We start from the raw sequence: 23,608 nt of genomic DNA, 5'->3' as shown, positions 1-23,608 counted from the left end.
GTCAGTAGAAATATAATCACAAAAAGACATCTGTAGGCAGTCTGTCATTACCATATAACAATACACTGGACACTGTACTGTATTATATTAAGTTAGGTGGTTTCAGTAGATAGAGATAACACAAGCTTTTTGTTTGTGATAATTATGAGCTGGCAATCCAGTGTAAGAGATTAAAGTTTTCTAAGGCTGTAAACCACCATGCTGACTAGCAATCCAGTAGGCATTATTATTGGGAAATTAAGCAAAGAGGCAGCCTCTTAAAAAAGATCAGCTTTAGATCTTCCCATTTTTCTTCTATAGAAGTTGAGTGAATGTTGGGCAATCTTCAGGTAAATTGGTAAAAACAAAAGACAGAAAAATAAAAGGGAGCCCTACAGATAGATGTCTAGCAAGCTATTTAGTGTACACCTACCTGCCAAATGTCAAGAGAAATGTATTTTTGTTTTTAAAGAATCCAAAATTCCTTTAGTCATCTAGAGTTGTGCTGATTTAATATGAATTCCTTTAGAAGCAGAAAAATTTAATTATATTAAATCACCAAGTTGTATTCATGTTTAAAACAATCTTCAGCGAAATAATTTTCTAAATGCTAGCTTGTAACAATGAAATGTCAGAAAGTTATTTTATATTATTTAAAACTATTTAACATTTTTCTAATTTAAAAATTATTTTAAAAATAATAAAAACAATTATTTACAATTGATGCCATATTTCCTAGCATGCTAATATGTAAAGCTGGTTAATGTAAAATTGTGATTTATCTCTGCAGTGTTCTGAGGACAAATAAAGATAAGTTTTCCCTGCCCAATGTTCTGCTATATTTGGTAGTACAGATGTAGGATAGACTTCTAAACATTCCACTTTGTTTCATACTCTAATCATATTTGTATTTGTTCCATAGGGTGAACGAGGTCCCCAAGGTCCTCCTGGTCCTCCTGGAGAAGATGGAATGAGGGTATACGTTTAATTTCATTTATTTTAAGCAATATTAAAATTAAAGCATGAAAGAGCAAAATCATGTTGAAATGATACATTGTCTAATTGCACTTCCCTGTCAATGACAGGGAGAAGATGGAGAAATAGGACCAAGGGGTCTTCCAGGTGAAGCTGTAAGCAATTTTCCGAGTTTCTTTCTAAATAATACCTTGTTTTGAATGTAAAGTAACTGTTGTGACACATGTAAATTCAATAATAAACTCAGGTGATATTGCAGTCTTACTTAAGCTAACCAGATAATCATTATGTGAAAACTGAATTGGGAAGGTTTACTCAATTGCTAGCTAATCAGAGAACCAGATGAAAAGACTAGAAGCAGGCCTCCTAATTTCAGTCCCAGTTTACCACATTATAGAGCCTGTCAACTCAGGCATAATAGCTCAAGGGAATATGAGAGATAGTAAATTACTGTATTGACTTTTCTAAAGAAGGTGGAGCAGATGGAGCAGGGGGAAGAAGAGGAGAATAAATTAAGTTTAAATAATAATAATTCTTAAAATCTCTCAGGAAAATGGCTTCTATAATCTGCAGGTATAGTTATCCAGGTGTCTGTCTCTTTTTCTCGGTTAATACTTTCTCAAAATGAAATTTACCTAAATGTAAAACAAATGAAAATCAGGATTCTTCTATTTATATAGTCTATCTGATTGAATGATAAGATGTAATGAGGTTCAGTGTTGCCGTTCAAATCAGAAGATGACACAAAAGTGACATATTTAAAATATTAAATGATTTCCTATTTTAAAAATTTACCGAGTGATATATAAATTTATAGAACCAAAGAAATGCAATTTATGTATAAAGACTGACCATGTCCATTCTGGCTTTTGGATCAGTATTTTCGCTAGATTTGTGTTACATAAAAAGAGTATTTTAAACATGACTTCCAGTGTGTTAAGAGAAGATATACATATATTTTTACTCTCACTTTACATTAAAACTTACTTAGAGGAAAAGGAGCATTCTGAGGGCATTTCTTATGGGGATGTGTTTTTTTTTTCTTTTTCTTTCTAGGGCCCACGAGGTTTGCTGGGACCAAGGGGAACTCCAGGACCTACAGGACAGCCTGTATGTATTGCTGTAAATATTTAGGATTTTCTAGGCAAAGCTTGTTGTTAGACTCTAAAGCTTCGAAGCCATGAAAACTAGCAGTGTACAGCCCAAGGATTACTGCCTCATTACATTCTGAGACCTAATTAATGATGCTGCCTATCAGTTTAACTGATTATTCCCTACTCTATCCCCTTTTTTCTTTTCTCTTCTTTTTAGTTTATTTATTTTATTATTTCAAGTCAAATTCCCTCCACACAGTGGAAAACGCCTCTGGGTCATCTCCAATTTGGAAATGAATATGAGAATACAGATTTTGCATTTTTCCTCATTTTTATTAAATCATAAAATGATTTTTAATCACCCTAGGTTAGCGGGTGTCATGATATTAATTAAGTCCTTTTGATTTTTCTGTTGTTACATCGAATCCTGTAAACATCCATGCATATTTCTTCATTGAAGGGTATTGCAGGTGTAGATGGCCCACCAGGACCAAAAGGGAACATGGTATGTAGAAAATATCCATAACATATTTCTATAATCTGCATACTAACAAACCACTTTTGTTGCTAACTCTAAAATAAAGATTTCTTACAACACTTTGCTAAGTCCATTGACTTCTGCAAAGCATTAATATTTTGCAAGATTTTTCCAGATTCTATATAGGAAATACTGGTTGGGAACTATTTTTCAGTTGAGAAGAAAAAAAACCTATTATGCAAAATAGTCCTATTAAAGATTCTTTATATTTTCCCATGGCAGGGTCCCCAAGGAGAGCCTGGACCTCCAGGTCAGCAAGGGAATCCAGGACCTCAAGTAAGTCTAAGCCATTGCATCTTCTTTGAGATAATGGGGTAAGATAATGGAGTGTGAGAAAACCGACAGCCTCAAAATTTTCTATCTAGGGCTAGGGATGTTTGCAGTGTGAAAGTAGGGAAATAATTTTTTTCCTCTTAAAAAAAAATTTTGAGCATTTTCAGAGGTACCTTTCTTCCAAGAGAAGAATGAATTAGTCATTCAGTGTCCATGTAATGCCAGGACGAATAGCCACTCCTGCAGAAGGGTTCTGAATAGAATCACATTACAGTCCCATTGCCAAAAGAGTAGCTTGTGTAAAATGTCTCATAGTGTTGCAAAACTTTCTGGGAAATGTAGGGCATATTTATAGATACTCATAACTCAATTCATGTAAAATTGAGGGCTAATAATTTACTATTTTAAAAGCACATTCTTATGATGTGATTCCTGACATATGAAATAAATTCTTTTCATAAATTATTTTATTATAGGGTCTTCCTGGTCCACAAGGTCCAATTGGTCCTCCTGGTGAAAAAGTAAGTTATTCTTCTATTATAGTAATGTCTGGTGAACACATTTGGGCTGGCAACCTCAGAAAGGTGTAATGTAAGGTTTGCCTTTTGATAAGTTACTTGGATGGCTCAGCACATAAGGAATTAATCTGGAATTAAATAATGAGAATACAGTGTGAGGAGAAGTCATTTATACGTCTCTGGACAATAAATGATAAAATTACTCTGTTACCATTTGGATAGCTTCCAAATGTGACATTCTCAGCTATATTAATTTTAGAAACATATTGGTATGAGTGAGTTTCCTCTTTAGTTTGGCTCTCCTTTTCTTTCTCATTATTAAAAAAAAAAATGTAATTAGGTTTGCTTGTGACCAAGGGTTTCTAGCATGATCTGATTAAGAGGACATTGTGAAGTTGTCATTGCCACCATTTCTCATGTATAAATGGCAAAGGATATTCTTGTTAATAACTCAATGTCTGGATCAAAATAAGAATACATCTTTAATTAGAGAGATATCTTTTTCCCTAGTAAACATAATGTTCTTCATGTAATTGTAGATTAATGATACAAAAAAGAATTCATTCATTTTAAGTGTACAAGTCAAAGATTTTTAGTAGGTTTGCAGAGATGTCGTACATTCAAATTTTTAGGATATTTTTACCACCCCAGAAAGAAATCTTGTGTCAATTTGCACTCCTCCTTCCATCCACAGACCTAAACAGCCTCTAATCTGCTTTCTTCATACATTTGCCTGTTTTGAACATTCAGATAAATGAAATATATAAATGAATTTAATATATGAATTTAATCATATGAATGAATATAGGGTGTGATGTAGGCTTCTTTCATTTGGCATACTGATTTTGAAGTTTATCCATGTTGTAGCACACATCAGTACTTAACACCTTTTTATTTCCAAATGCCACTATGTCACATTTTGTTTACTTATTTAGCAGTTGACGGACATAAGGCTTGTTTAACTTTTCAGCTATTTGAATAGTGCTACTATGAATAGTTGCATAAAGGTCTTTGTGTGTAGACATTTTCATTTCTTTTTGATAAGTATGTACAAGTGGAATTGCTGGGTTGTGTGGTAAATTTATGTTTACCATTTTAAGAAACTTCCAAACTGTTTTCCAAAGCAGTTGCAACATATTTCTTTCCTAGCAGTGATATGTGGAATTCTAGTTTCTTCAGATCCTCATCAATACTTGTTATTCTTTCCCATTTTGATTATATTCATTCTGGATGTGAAATGGTATCTTATGGTATTTGCCTTCATTCTCCTAACAAGTGATGTGGAGCATCTTTTCATGAGCTTATTAGCTATTTCTGCATCTTCTTTGGTAAAACACTTCTTCAAATACTTTGGGAATAGTCTAATTGAATTATGTGTCATATTATTATGAAAATTAACATCAAATTTAAGTGGTCTTTACTTTTTTCTGTGCATGTTTTCTCTATGAATACAGTATTAGAGTGATGTTGGAAAATAGCCTGTGAATTTAAGATGTTAGGTCGCAAAGGTGATTTCAAATCTTTATTTCAGATCAGAAGCTTTAATCTGGGCCAGTTTAACCATATTTTAGATAATCTCCATACTATATTTGTAATAAATTGCACTTGAGGCATGTGCTTATTAAATTTTCTACCATGATTTTGTTATCCATACATTGGTTTGCTTAGAGGAAACTGGCGTATTTGAATTCCCTTTGTCAAACAAAGCTGAACTCTAAGAGAACATCTTTAACCACATTTCCTGTAAGGAGAGAGCTGTCGTGAGCCCAGGCCGCTGCTCCCTCTGCCCTGAACACACCCAGCTCACGGGTCCAAACACAGTCTCTCGCCATCAGGAGAAGGGAGCTCGAGAGCGTGAAAGAAAGATGTGTAATTTATATTAACTGTACAGAATATACATTATTTTGCATCTATATTACTTTTATTTTCTTTATGATACACTGTGATCTGTTTATCAAGAGCCTTTCTCCCAAAACTTGATAAATAGTGCTTTCAATAATTAGATCATGGCATAATTTAACAATTAAATATAATTTAATAAGTGTGATATGTTTAAAATTCCCAGTAACTTTTATATTCTTGTCCTAAGCTATCATAGCCTATGCTTTGATTATATTTGCAATAAAATATTTTAAAAAGCTTAATTTAATTAACTAAATTGGATAAGAAAACTATGTTGTTTATTCTGACATCTTGATGACTTAAATATACTAAATATTTCCTGTGACTTAGTTTATGATTTCTGGATTTACATCATTCATATATTAATTGCTTTATATAAAACAGATAGCATATAGCTCCATGAACTAAGAATGAAATAGAAAGGCACAAAATAAATATTAAAGTCAAGCACTTTGAAGACATGGATGTGATTCTAGATTCATACTGCAACTGTATCACATATTAATGTTGGTTAATTACCCAGACTCTTAGATGATGACATTTCATGCCGTTGTTTGAGACTTAAAATGGAATATATATATATACATATGTATATATATGTATATACATATATATATGTATATACATACATGCCTCAAGTGCAATTTATTACAAATATATATATGTATATATATATATGTATATATACACACACACACACATATATATAAAATGGGTATATATGATATATATAAAATAATGCATTAAAATACAATAATCATAACATTTTATTAAAATCTAAAAATATTATATTTATTTATTCAACTTTATTCCCATCCCTTTAGGAAGCAACAAGTAGTTAAGAAAGCATGCCATGGAGCTTCCATTTTTAAATGATGTATTAATTTAACTTAATTTTTAAAAAATCATCTTATAGGACAAGAGTTTTAATATTTCTAATCTACTCTTAAATATATAGCAACAACAAAAATCCATGTACTATTGCTCATAGGGAATAGTCATAGAAATATCACATCTGCTGATAATAATAATTAATGGAATAATTCTGCCTTTGTACTGTACATTTTGTTTTGAAAAATTAAGACCATTATCTTGGGAGCAAAAGAAAATTTATGTGGCTGGCAAAATACTGCCATTAAAAATGTTTTATAATCATTATTACATAATACTAGATTACTGAATGTGACTTTGCAGAGTGGAGATCGAAACTTTTAAATCCGTTAAATGAGATGCAATTAACCTTACTATAAAATCTAGATTGTCCAATGTAAAGGTTATTGTTATTTTGTTGTTGTTGCATAGTGATTTAAGCTATGATTTCTTGTAAAACTCAGTACTGTCAGTCTAACCACTTCTCCTAACTACTCTCTGAGAATGGAAACACCCTAAAGTGTGTCCACAATCTAGGCTTGCTGATACATGCATGCCCTTTCAATTGTTTCTAAATTCTGGCTAATAATTTGACCAGTAAGTAATAATAGTGTGGGCTCTGGGGACTTGATAAAATCAGTTATTTGCAGCCGAATGCCTATTTTCCTCCCAGAAAAGGCTTACTTTTTGCAATAGTTATTCTTATGGTGTTCCAACTGTGGCAGTGGGTAAATTAAAAGAGATTTGAAACCTCTGGGCTTAAACAGGAATTAGAGTAATGTGTTGCATAAAGAGTTACTTTGTTATTTGTTAGCTGTGTGTTAGGTTATGTCCTTTTGACATCAACATATTAGATTTATTTTTCTTTGTGTCTTGTGAATAACTGTTACTGTAACATATTTCTTAACATATTTTAATAATTGTTGATGTTTTATCAATGTTACTATGTAAGAACTGGTAGTTAATGTGGTTGATAGAAAATAGCCCATGTTTACCTTTTCAACTATGTAAATCAAGGTATTTCCACTTACATTTTTTCCTTTTTTATTCTTTAAGCCCTAGTCTATTGTGGTATGTAAACCCTAATTTAATTTTAAAGACACATTTAGGACTACAAAGCAGGCCAAAAATTAGCATGTTTTGACATGTGTTAAATTCATTTTTCATTCATCTATATATAACATTTCTTCTGCAGATGTTAAAAAGTTAGTTAAATTTTTGGTTTCTAGATAAAAGCCAGTGATTCAATTTAAGACTTTCTTAGTAATACACTCCTACATACAAAATCATGCTTTTCACTTTTTCATTTATTAAAATAAAATACTCTCTTTGTCTATTTGATTAGGGACCACAAGGAAAATCAGGGCTTGGGGGACTTGCTGGTGCTGATGGGCCTCCTGTAAGTATTAGTTACCTGGTCACTAACACATCTATATACTATCATCAAAAATAGATTTTACATGTGTTTAAGAAGTGATTTTCTGAAGTTGGTAATAAAAGCAAATTGAGCCAGTAATTAAACATTGATCTCTCTAAAATACCATTTCGTAATGTCACTTCCATATTGTGAAATCTTTAATGAGCTTGCAGTTGTCTTTGGGTAAACTCACTGTGGCACATTAGGCCAGTCTCTCATATTTTCCTACTTTCTCATGAACCATCTGGTCCAGGCAGACAGGTCTACTCACTTTTCTCAGCATGCTGTAAGCTTTTCCATTGCCATACCTTTCCTTAGGTCTTTTTATAGAAAACACTTTTCCATCCTCTATTTGTTTTTAAAGTGCATGTTTTTTGAGAGTCCAGGTGACACTTCTCATTTGTAAATTTCCTCAGACATCTTCATGAAAATCCTCAGCCTTCAGGGATTTCCTCCTTTTCTACTAAACTACAGCTAGGTTTATTATATCCTATTGCATAGTAATAAATTATGCATAATTATGTAATTTCTACAGTGATTTTTTAAAATGTGTTATTTTTTTTCTCTTCATACTACTTACTCAGACCTTTGAGAGGTAGGACATAAAATTTTTACTGAGTTTAACTGTAATATAGCTGTACATTTTTATTTACTGACTCTCAATAACTTGATTATTAACACTATTAGTGTTTAAGATCTTGCTACATTTTTCACATTCCAGTCCACATACCTTAGTTGCTTCTCTAAACCTCATGTATGATTATTTGATCAATATGCAAAATAAAAGTCAGATTGATAACTGTATGTATGACCCTAATTAACTGGGGTGAATTGTTAATGAATATTATGTATTATTTTACGTGCTTTTTCTCAAGCTCTCTCAGTAGTTGATGAAACTTATATCCATAAAATATAAGCTTATTATGTTTCCTTTCAAATGCCATAGTTTCCAATGTTATTTTAAGCCATATACACTTATACAAAATATTCAATATCTCTTGAAATGGAAAAAGTAAGACATCCGGAGCTTTGAAATAAAAAGGGAATGATTTCATAGTATTATAAACTACCATTAATATTGCATCTTACCAGTACATATTTTTACTAAATATAGGGTCATCCTGGAAAAGAAGGCCAGTCTGGAGATAAGGGCGCCCTGGTATGTTACAAAGTATCCATTTAAATATCCTGCCACCTTATGTCTGAGAGAAAATGTATAATGATATACATGTGATCACCTAGGGATAGGAATATTAAAAAATAAGTACCAGAAAACAGTTCTTCTCTACATATAATATGTCTTTATTTTCTAAGGAATTTTGTTAACATTTAAATATAAATCATGTCCTGATAGTTATTTTTCGCTTAGGGTATAATAAACATATATGACTTAGATAACTTTTAAATTTGTATTAACAATTTTATAGAGTGCATTCTCTGTTTTTAAAAATACATTTTCATAGTCAGAAATAAATCCAGATTCTATATATATATTATATGTCAAATAAATGACCATAAATAATAATAATAAAGTTTGGACAAGAATTTCTGAAAATCATTAATCTGCTTATGTCACTCCAATCTTACCACTTTCCAGTAACCTTTAAATAAGAGGAGGCTGAATTTTAAGAACAATGACTACCAAAATACGTAAATAAAATATCAAAACAAAAATCTTATTCAATGTTAATATTATTTTGAAGTATAGTAGAAGGGGATAAGATCATTTTTGTTTACAACTGCTAATTTTAGATCCTTATTAGAATAGTCATCATTACAATATAAATTATGTATTATATTTTACATATTGTTAACTTTAGGTAGCCTAATTAAATGAAGCCAGCTGTGGGAAATATATAATTTGGACATATTCTTGATAATATGAATCTTATAAATTTATACTGCTTTTCTATTAGAAATGTTGATCCTGATGATTAATCTATAATTGTCTATTGCAGACATTGAAGACATCAGTTTTTTTTCAGGGTTATAAAATTAGTTATTAATTATGTAATGATTTACTTTTTACATATAATATTTATCTTATTTTTTACACAAATATATAACATAATAAGTTTGAAGTAAGTAGGGCTAGTCACATGGTTTGTTCATCACATCTGACTTTAGAAACAAATGATAAACTACCCAAGAAATCTTTACTACTAATAGAAACATGTCGTATTCTTGTAGATTATTTGGTAAAATTAATGTACCAATAAATAGCACTTTCAATGGATTATATATTTACAATGCAATGGGTATTTTTCAGGGTCCTCCTGGTCCACAGGGTCCTATTGGCTACCCTGGTCCCCGAGGAGTAAAGGTAAATGTAATTTTCTTCACAAGATTGAATTTCAATGTAAAAAGTTATAATCATTTAATCTTTCCCATTTATTCCATAGGGAGCAGATGGTGTCAGGGGTCTCAAGGGCTCCAAAGGTGAAAAGGTAAAATATAATTTATTTCGGTGACCTTAATTACTATATATCCATTATATTAAAAAATTGATTTATTGAACAGTTGTTTCATTTCCCAAATACATTAAGTGATTACTTCATACCAGACAATGCAAGACTAATTTTGTACTATGTATCCTGGAAACTTTTTTAGAAAACATTATTGCATCCTACAGTGAGGTCTACATTATAGAACAGAAGCCAAGTTATGACATAAACATAATTAATCCTGCATCCCTTTTTTTCTTACACAAACATAATTAATCCTATAGGCCCTTTTTCTTACATATGTTCAACTTTGTAAATTATAGAGTTGGCTTTATGAATGAATTTTCTGCAGAGGTTGTACAATATCCCATTATATGCATGACAGAAAAATGTTTATTCCTTTTTTCCTTTACTAAAATCCCCAAAATTCACAAACAGAACTGCAATGTAAAATACAGAATTGAGAAGTGCCCGAAATTAAGTGAGGGAAGAGAATGTCTTCATATGTGATACTGTAGGCAAAGCAAAAGTATTAATTAGAAGGAAATAAAGATTAAAACCAGGTAGAGGTGGATGAAAGAATGCGGAATTTTTATAGACATTTAGTTTGTCTTTGGACACAGAGCATGAAATGAGATAGTTTTCATATAAATGTCTAATGTAAGTGTAGATCCCCCAAATCCTTCCATGATTCTGTTGAAATGGATTGGCATTACTCAGAATCATTATCAGTAATTAATTCTTACTACAGTATGACATTTTAAAAGATAAGGTTTTGTACAAAAGGTTGATAATTCTGGTGAGAAATATATGGAATAAAAAATTTTATTTCAAGTATAGTTATTTATTCTCATAGTTCTAATGTTATCAGAAGCACCCTGAGTGGATTTGATATCCATAAAGAATGAATAACAAGAAGGGATGGATTTATATCCATTACAATTTATTTTTCTGGAAAATAAAAAGGTAACATAATGAGGCCTTGTTAAGGTATGCAACTATATTGTCAGTTCTACTGTATGAAAAATGTCATGCATTTTAAACTAACTCAACTGCTTTGATGAGAATCCGAATTCATCCTGATCATGACGGGTGAGCATCGGGGGATAGTGTCTCACTGGGTTGCCAACTGAGCACCCCGATGGATCAGACAGCTTTGAGCTGGTGATTATTGCAGATTGCCTGTGCCAAATATATATATTTGAATTTAGAATTTTTCTTTTTAAGACAGGTATCGATTCAAAATATTCTCTGGAATTAGTAACCATCAAAGATTTTTAGGGAAGGCAGTGTGTAAAGGAAAAGTGTTTAATTGGTGTGGAAAAGTTACAAACTTCCTGGAAAAAGGGGCAGCGAGGAAATGACAGAGGTAAATAAAATCATAGATATTTTATAAGATAAAATAAAAAATAAAATTGTATGACTAAATGTGAGGAGATCCTTAGAGGAAAAAATAAATGTATATTGCTTATATGTATGAAAACAATTGAGATTATTGGTTGTTTTGAATAGTGTATGGTCTCAGAAGCAACAAATAGATATTGAGGGAAAGAATGAAAAATTTAAATTGGAAATTGAAAGTTAAAAGTTCTGATTTCTGATTCTAGTTCTCATACTAACTAAACAGAAAAACAAACAGATTGTTTACTTTTCCTGACATTATTTTTAAAGATGTTGTTCTAAAAAAATCTCTACAGTATTTTTCAGCTGTATCTTTTAGTTCATCCCATATGCTAATATAGTAGTATACATTACTTACCTAGATTTAGAGAAATTTCATATAAAAGGTAATGGAAACTTTTTTCTAATAAGAATTTTCCCTATATTTAAACTCTAAAGAGTCATTAAATCTAATGAATTTTAATATATATTATTTATTTTGTGTTTTGTCTGAGTATGGACTATAGTGGACCATTTATCTCATAAGAGATAAGAAAGGAAGGTGAAACATTTTTCTTTTTACAATATTAATTGTTAACTAAAAGTGAAATAGCAAGTTAGTACCCTAACTCTGATTAAAATTCTCCATTGTTTAGACTCAGATTCTTTCCTTAGATCTTAAGCAACATAGCCCAAAAAACCAAATGACGCAGATGAATTACTCTTTTACACATATTCTAAAAATATGTTTCTTTTTTTTAAAAATTAAATCAGAGCTGTTAATTTTAGGACTGAAAAATTAGTGACTTCATAATGTCCCTTGTTTCAAAAATTGTCACTTATTGTTAAATGTATACCTAATAATTTGAGTCATTAATTTATTTCTTTAGTTGTGAATACATTGAAAACAAAGGTGTGACAAAAATAGCATCTAGTTCTCTCCTAAAAAGAAAAAAACCTTTTCTTAAACAAATCCTAAAAACTGTAACTGATTTTTAGACATAGAGTGCAGTATTCTTTAAACTAAACTTGGCAACTGTGTAATTACCTTTCTCTCTAAGGAGAAGGTAATGAGCACACTAGTCAATGGGAAGTTAAGTGGATATTTTCAGCTTTTAAGCCTCTGCTATTGTCCAAATACATTCAGTATAGAGAATTCTAGTTCCACAGGCTATTTTATAGCCAGAATGTTGAAAACATCATTTTGTTGAAAAGGAAACTTCTATACCTGTCAGAATTCTTAGGTTTAGGCAATATTCGAGATTGGTTTATTTTCCAGGTTTAGGTCTCACGTATCTATAATTGCCTGATGCTTTCTGGATCTTAACATACCAAACTCATACTGAAACATGAATGATTCCCAAATGTTCACTTGCTAGATGCTTATTGAATATTATGGTTATTGAGGGTCAAAAATGTATTAGGCTGGAGACCTGGAGGTCAATTAGGCACAATTATTATTTTCTACCATTTAGTAAAGGAAGAGACCTATGTCTACTAACTGCAGGATGGCACGTTTTGTTGCAGTAAGAATGTTCAACGTACACAGAGATCAGTGAGGTTGATTTGAGGGGGAAACTATTGAGGTCATGAAAAACTTCATAGCAGAATCATTAACCAAATCTTGAATGAAAAAAAGTATCCAGGAGGACAGAGACACTAAAAGATTTTCAGGTGTGTGTGGGAGAATGGCAATCAATATAAGAATACAAATGAAAATACAAGTAATTCATTTGTTCTAGAATACAACCCCAGGGGTTGGGTCTGTGAGGAAGGGAGATTTGAGACCAAAGATAGGACTTCAGGGGTGAACAAAGGAAGGCTGGATCATGGGAGGGAGGGGAGGGGTGGTGGCAGCTTATATTTATTATTAACAATCAGAACCAATGAGGTGTGTTAAGGTAAAATTTGATGTGACTAGTTGTCTTTTATAGAGGTTATTTTGGCAGCAGGATATGAAAGTGTATGTGTTAGTCTTCCTAGCTCTGTTCTACTACTTGGCCTGACATGTCCTTTTCTCAGACTCTGCAAGTCATACCACTCTCTAGCTGCTACTACTCCCTAATATTCTCTAAACAGCATCCCCTTCATACCTTCTCCAGTTCACTTCTTGCCTCCTTACCACCACTAGACCAGTACCACCACCAGCACCACCACCACCACCACCATCACCACCACCATCACCACCACCACTAACACCACCACCACTACCATCACCACCACCACCATCACCACCACCACCACCATCACCATAATCACCAGCACCACCACTACCACCACCGTCACCACCACTACCACCACCACCACCACCACCAGCATAACCACCACTACCACCACCATCACCACTGCCATCATCATCATGTCTTTGTTCTTTGAAGACCCATCCTATCCATCTGGACCAAAATTAATGCAGAAGTTTTACCTTTGGCTTTTACTGGTAAAACAAAATCCTCAAAATACACCACAAGTAGTCCATACAGAGTAATTGCTCAATTAATAGGATTGAAAAAATCAAAGATTATTCCCTAAGAATTTTTTTTTCTTGAACTTAAAGAATAGTGAGATTGTTCATGAAATTTGCTTCTTACAAGTTTAGATTTCATAAAGAATGGTAAGAAGTATTTCCACAATTTAAATTTTCCTCTGTTTTCTAATGGGTATTTTGTTATCAGCATTGCTGGTTTGAGCATATGATGCAATAATGAGCATGCTTTCCATACATGTAAAGGGTAATATTAATGCTTATTCTTCACCTGAAAAGGGATAATATAGAGAACAATTTGAACTTGAAGGCATTTATCTAAAGCACATGGTACAAAATGCATGATATAAAATTCTTTAGTATGAATTAGTAAATTAAGGATTAGGACATTTATTTGGAGTCCAAAGTTCTTGAAGTCAAAGTTAAAAGGATAATTATTTAAATATTTACTTTTTCTTTTTTCAAATGGCACAAGATATACATTACTATAAGACAATGGTTATTTCCCCCATAAAGTAAAAAAGATTTAGTGGACACACTTGTAAAAAGATTCTTAGATTAATTTATAGCCAATAATTATAGAAAAATAGGAGGAAACTGGGGATAAAAAGTTAAACTACAGGAGGCGGGTAGAGGTTTCACAAGTAGGATTTATATTTCTTAGAACAATTTTCCCTAATTATCAATGTCCATATTTTTATATAGCCATAATTTAGATTCATTCAATTAATTAAACACTTGTTTTTTCACTTTATTTTTTCAGGGTGAAGATGGTTTTCCAGGCTTCAAAGGTGATATGGGTCTAAAAGGTGACAGAGTAAGTAAAAGGAAAATTCATACTAGTACATACACTTATGAGTATGTGTATGTTTGTTCTCATATTTAATTATAGCAAACACAGGATAAATAAACAAGTACATACTACCTGAGACTTTGCTCAGTTTAATTTTATATGAAGATTAGATATTTTAATTTTTGTGGAGATAATATTGGTTTTAGATGTTATATTAAATTTCTGTATATCCCATTTTATTTTTTGTAGGTACTGTTGTACATGGGTGCTATTGTTTGTAGACATTTTCTAAAATGATAAAATTGCTTAAAAGAAGTAAACAGATTTTTTCTAAATTTTGTCCATATATAGTATCTATGTTGCTTGGAAACTGTGTGACTGCAACTTTCATGAATTTTCTATTAGTGATCTTGAATTTTTTAACATAAAAAGAGTATGCTTTTTGCCTGGTAATGAGTGTCTAGAAAACACATTAAAATGTGAGTCACCTAAGTCAATTAAACATTTCATTGGGAAGATTTATAGCTAACACATTGGCAAGATTTATAGCTCACACAATAATATTTATATATATAAGCAAAGAAGTATGCTGTAGAATATTTTTGTTGCCTAAAATGTACATAAAGCCTATGTTCAGGATGGGGGCAATGACTTACACATTCCAGTACCTAATACTTCAAAGGTGAAAGCCAAGTCTAAAATGGAGGCATTTTTCCTGTGTTCCAAACAGTGATTTCCAAAGTTATTAATTAGCAGGGAGGAAAAAATTCTTTTTTCTTACTACCCTGCTAGGTTCTCAGACTGGTGCCCTGTAAATTAGACTTTAAAAAAGACAGATTAATAAGGGAAAAAGCAAGTTTGCTGGTATGTGCATCACCTGTACCTGGGGCACTCTGATGAGTAACTCAAAGGAGTGGTTAGAACTTGGGCTTACATAGCATGGAAGCAAAGGACGAGTAAATTTTTAGAGAAGTGACAAGACAAAGGAAAATAACTTTGAGTTTCTAGGGCTGTGAATTATGGGAAGGCAGATATATGGGCAACTAATCATAGATAAAGGTTACTTAGCAAAGTTTGTTGTGTAGATTCCTTTGGTGTCTGCTTCTGGCTACAGACTGATAAGGGTCTACTTGTTTCTAATGATTAACTTGTTTTCCTTTCTGGTAGAGAGAGAAGAAAGGATACCTTTGTAAATTTACATCCTGCTTTTAGGAAGTTTTCTTGCATCTACTTCTTTTCAATTGCCTTCAGCTCAAAATAATCTTCAGCAAAAGTGGCATATTTTGGGATGGCATATCCTGCCACTCTACACTATCTAATCTTGGTTCTTATTTTTTGTCTCTCTTTATCTGCAACACAGATGTAACAAAAATAATTTAATATGATACATGGCAGCATCAGGCTTTTGTGGGGTTTCAAGTGTCAAACTATATTCAGTTGCTTATTTGTTAATGGAAAGATTGATGAAATCAGACACTTTCAAGACTCTGCTATATATAAAACATGAAAAAACAAACCAAGAGTTAAAGACTAAAGATTATGACTTTTTGATAGATTCTCTGCCATTATATCTGCAGTCTATTTTATGTTAAAAGAATGTTGTTACTCTGTTTCAGGGAGAAGTTGGTCAAATAGGTCCAAGAGGAGAAGATGGCCCTGAAGGCCCCAAAGGTCGGGCAGGTCCTACTGGAGACCCCGGTCCTTCTGGTCAAGCAGGGGAGAAGGTCAGTGAACCACTTTAAATTCACAGGGACTCTTCATATGATGCCTCATTGTCATTTTAAAATTTTTTAATCATCCAGGTCAGAAATGTAGAGGATTCTTTTAAACTTCAAGCATATCCATATGCTACTTAGAAGTATATTTGTAAGATGGATACATTTATGCTTTTTCTTCCTTATGTTCCATTCCTTTTGCTTTCCTTGGCTATGCAAGATCAGCCAGTCTTAAACCTCTTCATATGAAAGGTTAAGAATTTGAGTGTGATTAATGAAGGATGAAAGAATCAATGAAAGATGGTCTATTACTTGTTTCAAAACATGTGGGATTGTCTTTGTCACTCAAACCAAAACGTACATTTTCTGATTTTTTTTCCACCTAAACATGAGTTTTCACAGAACAAGTGTTTTTTAAAAATGCTGCTGTTCAGGCCCACCATCATGAAATTTTAATTTTAATCTGGGGTTAACCCAGCTATCACTATGTTTTAAAACATCCCCAGGTAATTCTAATATTCATTGGATTAAGAGCCACCTGGCATTAGGTGCTATGTCAGAAAGTATTTGTATCCATTACATTTACATTTAGATGTAGTATTAGGCAACATGAAAATTATGCCTTCATAGAGTATAATTTCTGATATGGTAAACATACTAGGATATGGTAAACATAATATACTAGGAAGTTAAATTAAGCAAAAGTATAAATGTCTATCACAAGTGTCATCCAATTGTGTACACTAAAGGAAAATATAAATAATAATCTCTTCATATAATTCACATGATTTCCTTTCTTTTTATATGTAGGTTTATTTTCAAAATTTTCTATGTGGAACATGCCATTAATCTTCAAAATATGGAAATTCTGTGTTATTTATGAAGATTGTAATCCCCCCATATCAAATTCTCCCAAATGAAAAATATACTAGATAAGAATTATACAGAGGTTGTAACTTGACAAAAAAAGAAAAATTCCCCATGTCTTCCTGAATTCTCTGATGGAGTGGTTCTTTCTCCTACAGTTTTCACTCCCAGTTGCCATTTGTGAAGTGAAGAATAGTGCAAGCATGTGTAGGCAGTGGAAGAAAAGGATATGGAGCAAGCAAGGGCTTGCAAAGCCCTACGACCCTTCCACTTAAAGTGCTCACTTGCCAATAGTTTAAGGCTCTTTTGTGAACTTCCTCTCTTAGCAACCCTTTATTCTGTGAAAATAGCCCGCAAACTCTCTTGAGACAACAGGACTCTGCCCCATAATTTTTATCTTTAACATTTCATTAGTATTTCCCTTTTATTGAAGTTGCCTATCACTATACTGAAAATGCAAACAAATTTGCTGTCTGGGTTTGTTTTAAAAAGACTCTAAAATGAAGAACTTACATTCTACTATAGTAATTAACATAGAACACAAAAGCTCATGATCATAATTGGAAAATTTCACTAATCTTGAAGTCAGTGGCATAAAACAAGCTGTGATAACTTACTGCACCCATGGGGACATCATTATAAATGTGCTTCTTAGGGCTTGTTTGCATATTTTCCTTCGGAAGACCGCTTACCTATGCAGTGTTGATCTTGCATCCTGACAAATCTTTAGTTCAAACTAGAATAACAAGGTCATAAACTCTGCCCCTGATTTCTTGCCTTTCTTCATCCAGTAAAACATTTATTTTTGCTCATAAAGTACTGCTCATCTTTTAACATTGTATATAATAATTCATACTGTTTTTGCTTTTATTCTTATTTTGCTTAAATGTACTCAGGAAATAGTGATACTATGTGTTTCCTAATGTTTAACACTTTGATAAATAATATTTTATATATGAAGTGAGTTCATAAGATCTAAAGGAAAGTGAATAATAGTAAAATTCTACAAATTAACTTCATTTATATTTATGTATTTATATTTAATTTTATATTATTCAATTAATTTAATTTAATTTTCTCTCCACCTCTATATTTAAACAAATGTTTGGCCAATTTTATTAATATAACATTTTAAATCTCTAAGTATTTCTTACATATTTTTGCACTTTGCTGTAATTTATCATTTATTTAAGCATTTTCAGAATTACAGATAATCTCATTGCCCTGGAACATAATAGTTGCACATTCAGATACCCACCTGCAGGAATGAACACTTCACAAAAAACATCATTAATTTAACTATAGCTCTCAACATTCAGTGCATTTATTAACCCAAATTTATCCAGGTATTTGGATTAAAAGAAGACTGTTCAAAATTTATGTTAGAAATTTTTAGTATAGTTGTTTAAACTTTACTTATTCAATGAGAAAAAGTTAAATTCATAATTTCTTGCTTTATTTACAGTGAGGAATGAAATAATCTTATTAAAAAGAATAACTTTAATTAGAAGGGTTAGATCTAAATGTAGCTTTAACTACATTAACTAACATTAAATAATATTTAATGTTGAATAAGCTTAGATTTTTTTTGGTCATGCCTAAAAGTTCACAAAGAGTCCTAAATTCTCTTCAGCTTAGTGTTCTATGTCCCAGACAAAGCCCTGTCACTTAGACAACAGAGGTTAAGTTAGTGGTTAATATGAAAATATGTCTGAAGGAACATTTTTTTCCCTATTCAAGTGAAGAAATACAATGAAAGTAAAGTATGGTTAAAAACTTGCACATCTTCCTTTCAAGTATCAAACGTGTGATTTTAACTTGTATAAAAATGATTAAAATCATAATTTAAATTTAACTTAGAATTTTTTATTGTTAATGTTTTTTTTTAACTTTAGGGGAAACTTGGTGTCCCAGGATTGCCAGGATATCCAGGAAGACAAGGTCAAAAGGTAAAACGATCAGTTTGATTTTATAGTTTATTTATAAACATTTTGTAGAAACATCTAAAATGAATCACCCATGGTTGCCTTTCAGTTTGTAGCACAGAGATGACGAATGCTTAAAACTTCACAAGACAAAGTCCCAGGGAGTGTGGGCGCCCAGAGTGCTGGCCGCTCAGAGAGCCTGGGCGGTTATGGGCTGGACTTCAGGAGGCATTAAAGGAAGGCATCCTCGGAGTGAGGAGCCTTCCAGGGCACCATGCTAGTATATCTAGAGGTTCTACAGTGGATGACCAGTGATAGATACAGATTTTGATTTCACTTCTAGTGCCTTAAGGGTTTTAATGACTTGAATTTTTCTTTTTAGAAAAAAGAATTATAGTACATTTTTCACCCTTTTTGTTTTCCTTTATTTCCAAGTATTTGTTTCTTAGGACTGCTGTAACAAATCTTCACAATCTTGGTGACTGAAAACAATGGAAATTTACTCTTTTACAGTTCTGGAAGCCAGAAGTCTAAAATCAAGTGTCAGCAGGGCTACCGTCCTTCCAAAGGCGGTAGAGGAAGTCTGTCCCTGCCTCTTCCAGCTGCTGGTAGCCCCAGGCGCTCCTCGGCTTGCGTAGGCATAACTGCAGACTCTGCCCCTTCTTCGCATGGCCTGTCCTCTCCGCCTGTCTTCTCTTCTTCTGTCTCTTCTCATGCATTTAGGGACTACCTGGGTAATCCAGAATGATCTTATTTCAAGATTCTTAACTTAATTACATCTACAAAGATGCCTTTTTCCAAATAAGGTAACATTCACAGATTCTAGAGATTTGGATGTTGGATATATCTTTTTGGGGACCACCATTCAACCCAGTACAGTATTCAAATTGTTTTTGACTATTTTAAATATACATATTTCAAGCATAAAAACAAATGGTTTTAAAAATTCATGTTTACCTTGATGTACTAATTTTCCTCAAGTTGATCAAAACTTTGATAAGACTGTACTTGATGCATTGATTAGTTATATTACAATGGTTAAGCACATTAATATGTAAATGTTGTTTACTAATATTAAGGTAGTTACCTGCACATGAGATTATCTATCTACCTGTGTGTCTCTTTATCATCTATCTATCCCTGTTTAACTAATTTGGACTTAATAGGTATAGTATAAATATGGATCAATCTTTAGCTAAGTAATAATCCCCAGCATATTTTTATTAATAAGTTTCACAGATAATCAGTGGGAGACAAGGATCAATGGAAGACAAAAAAATATCTGGCTTTCCTCCTATCAAACGTGAACTTCATGCACTTGTGTTCACTCACGGTCATGTGATAACAGTATTTTAGACTTGCCATGTGGCTTTGTCTTATAATTTTTCCCTGAGTTACTAGAAAATACATGTTTCCTTGTATTGTAGGAGCTAAACAATGCTTTGAGCCCTTCTAAAATCAGACTCATTTCCTCTTTGATTTAAAAAATAACACAAACATCTTTTAAATGTGTCTGGCTGCCCTCAGACCACTGAGTAGAAATTTTTACCTTTCAAGTATTATCTCAAATAAACTGCTCTGTCTCCTAGTTACCTTCCTTTCAAATGCCGAGCATTTTAACAAGTGTTCTTAATAAAGGAAGGTACAGTATTACCCATGACTTTAAGCTATCTTTACATTAATTGATGATTCTTGATTTAGTTACCAAGTTGAATTGGCAATTTTGATTTAAAAACTGAAATTGTGTTATTACTTGAATAAGCACAACTTTATGAGTTTAACATTCTTATCTTTTTCAGTTTTTTCTAAGTCAATTCTTTGTTCAATATTCTTTGTTCAATAGTTCTTTTTATTAACAAAATGTGCCAGAACCACTAGAAAATGTTTCTTCTTAGAGGAATCACTTTTCTTTACCGTTTAGCCAAAATGTCCGGTCTTTTATTTTTTTATATCATTTTTTTCTCCATAACTTTTCTCTGTGATCAAAAACCATTTATATTTATCAGTTCTAAAACAGAAAGTGATGGGCATATCAAAGTTAAAAGATAGCTTCACATTTTTTTCTATGCAGAAGCCAATGAATTGTGAATAGATTAAAATCTTTACACACTAAAGTGAAAGTAGGCTGCTAATCTCTTTCAAGCGGTTTAAGGGTGTAATTAGACAATAAAATTTATCCACTATCTCACCAGTAACACAGATCATAATGAGTAGTTAAAAGATAAACTGCCATGTTGACTATAAAATGCTATCTATTCAAAAAGTAAGATCTTCTTAAGGTAGGATTCTTTTATATTTAAAAGAATGTTTAAAATAATCTTGACAGTTTCACACTTAACGACTGAGCCTGTTTCACCATTAACCTTTGACTTTTTGGCTCTCTGCTGTTTGTTTTTTTTCCATTTAAAAACAACTAAAGCTTTTTCAGGGAAATTTTACATTTTGGTGAGAATTCTTTATATGAAAATAGAGGAATAATATGCCCATATATTACAAACTGTTTAGTTGGTAGATTAGACATTTTTGTCTTTTTCCCATAAATTTCCTAGAGCAGAAACTACGTGAGAAAATTAATGTATTAAAAATAAAATTGATGCAGAAGAGCAATTTGTTTGAATGGAGTTTCTATAAATGTTATTAGTTATCTATTCTACTCAGAACAGAAATGAATGTTTATTCCCAAATAAAATCTGATAGAAGTAAATTATGTCATTTTGGACTGTACTCCCTTGTCAAATTTGTAAAGTAGTTACATAGTAACATTCCTACAGATACAAATATCTGATTCTCTGTAGAGAAAGAAAAAAAGCTAGAAAGCCCTTCAAATAATGCAATTTTCAGACATTTTTCCCATTTAAATATTACATGTCTTAACAGTTGCCCTCAGGCTGATCACATAGTTATATCTATGGCATAAATTAGAATATAATGGAAAGTGGGTCATAAAAAGAAGCTTAGCAGTGCTGACATTGGGCTACTGTTTTGACCATCAGTTCCCAAAAGACTTTACATACAATCTTCTTACTTACAGAAGAAATATAAATTGATAGCATCTGTCCTGTATTCAGCACCTGGAGAAATTGTTTGAAAATGCATATTCTTGGACCCTACTGCCACAAAATCTATCTCAGTAGGTCGACAATGAGATTTGACAGTCCATATTTTTAGCAATCACTCCAGATTATTGTGATGCAGAGGAGCCACGTTATCACTTGGAGAAACACTACTTTAGTGGTAACTCAATCCAAATGAATAGGTTAAAGAAAGCTAGGAATGTATTCCAGTCAAAGAAGGCTTTATTATATCTCAATGCATAGCAAAGTGTGTAAAATCTGAATATCTACTACTGTTTGTTAGACATTTTATACATTATTGTATCTAATCCATACAATGGTCTAAAAAGGAAAACTAAGTATTTGGAAGACTTCCTTCTGACACACACCGATTATTTCATAGTTAGCAAGTTGAGGAGCAAGGATTTGATCCCTAATCTGCTCTATTTCATGATATGATGATGAGGTAAACTAACTACAGTTAATTTCAAAGGAATCTTTAAGAAGATGAAAATCTGAACATATGCACAATATGAAATGGGGGAATTATAATATATTCTATCTGTAAAATGTGGCTGTTCATGGATGAAATGATGCTATTACTGTGGTCATTACATCTTTGAATAACCTTTATTGTTATGTATCATTTATCATTTTTTTACCTTCCATTATTCCAATTGTCCATAAATTTCAAAATGTCTGTAAGATGTAGATGATTGCCTCATTCTGCAGGAGAAAAAGCTTTTGCTCAAAAAGGATAATACACCCAACTTACTTAGGTGAATGCATGACAAACATAAGTCTTGAACTTGTCTTTGAAATTCCAAAAATCTTTAATGCTGGATTGTCTGACTTAGATTCTCAGTTAGATCTAACCACATTCAAGCCTCAAACAGAAAAAGTGGCAGAAGATTCTTAGTCTTTATGATTTGATCCAGTTCTAAAGACATAAAAATATTCAACTAAAAAGTTATGAGTTTATGACTATAACAATGTTAATTCAGGAAAAATATTTTATAAGATTCCTATCTTAATATTTGAGTAATAAAGCTTATGAAAAAGAGGATTTTTCCTCAGAATTGAAGCATGTGTGTAGAATTATAATTTAAAAATTTAGTTTATATAAAATGCCTATAATTACTACTTTCTAAAGTGAGAGATGATAATATTTGGGTTATTATTTTACTTAGCATTAAAAACAAAAAGTATATGTTATTACTTCATGCTTTCCATGCTTCCAGGACTTCAGATGTCTCTGTAAGTTCATTTTCAAATACATGAGCCAACACATTGATTGAAATATTATCAGCTTGTGAGAAGCACTGTGTTCCAAAGACTTACAGCTTGTGGCTAAAAGTGTTAGTTACCGTTTTTATTATTCAT

At 32.1% G+C, this 23,608-nt stretch overlaps 1 protein-coding gene across 3 annotated transcripts in view; it reads left to right on the top strand.

The window, feature by feature from the left end:
- Positions 1-23,608, top strand: part of COL11A1 (collagen type XI alpha 1 chain) — a 214,931-nt gene that overhangs the window by 95,509 nt on the left and 95,814 nt on the right. For all 3 annotated transcript variants that reach the window (XR_012130262.1, XM_036996455.2, XM_036996454.2), the window contains exons 19-31: positions 902-955; positions 1,065-1,109; positions 2,011-2,064; positions 2,509-2,553; positions 2,809-2,862; positions 3,336-3,380; positions 7,495-7,548; positions 8,681-8,725; positions 9,836-9,889; positions 9,969-10,013; positions 14,636-14,689; positions 16,282-16,389; positions 19,143-19,196. Coding sequence is in view for 2 of the 3 variants with exons in the window: in XM_036996455.2 (XP_036852350.2) it covers positions 902-955; positions 1,065-1,109; positions 2,011-2,064; positions 2,509-2,553; positions 2,809-2,862; positions 3,336-3,380; positions 7,495-7,548; positions 8,681-8,725; positions 9,836-9,889; positions 9,969-10,013; positions 14,636-14,689; positions 16,282-16,389; positions 19,143-19,196 (711 nt within the window). In the remaining variant the exon portion in view is untranslated. The remainder of the gene's footprint in view (positions 1-901; positions 956-1,064; positions 1,110-2,010; positions 2,065-2,508; positions 2,554-2,808; positions 2,863-3,335; positions 3,381-7,494; positions 7,549-8,680; positions 8,726-9,835; positions 9,890-9,968; positions 10,014-14,635; positions 14,690-16,281; positions 16,390-19,142; positions 19,197-23,608) is intronic.

This window comes from Manis javanica, chromosome 4, assembly GCF_040802235.1.
Source record: "Manis javanica isolate MJ-LG chromosome 4, MJ_LKY, whole genome shotgun sequence".
Classification (NCBI taxonomy): domain Eukaryota; kingdom Metazoa; phylum Chordata; class Mammalia; order Pholidota; family Manidae; genus Manis; species Manis javanica.
This window is presented reverse-complemented; position numbering and strand designations above follow the sequence as displayed.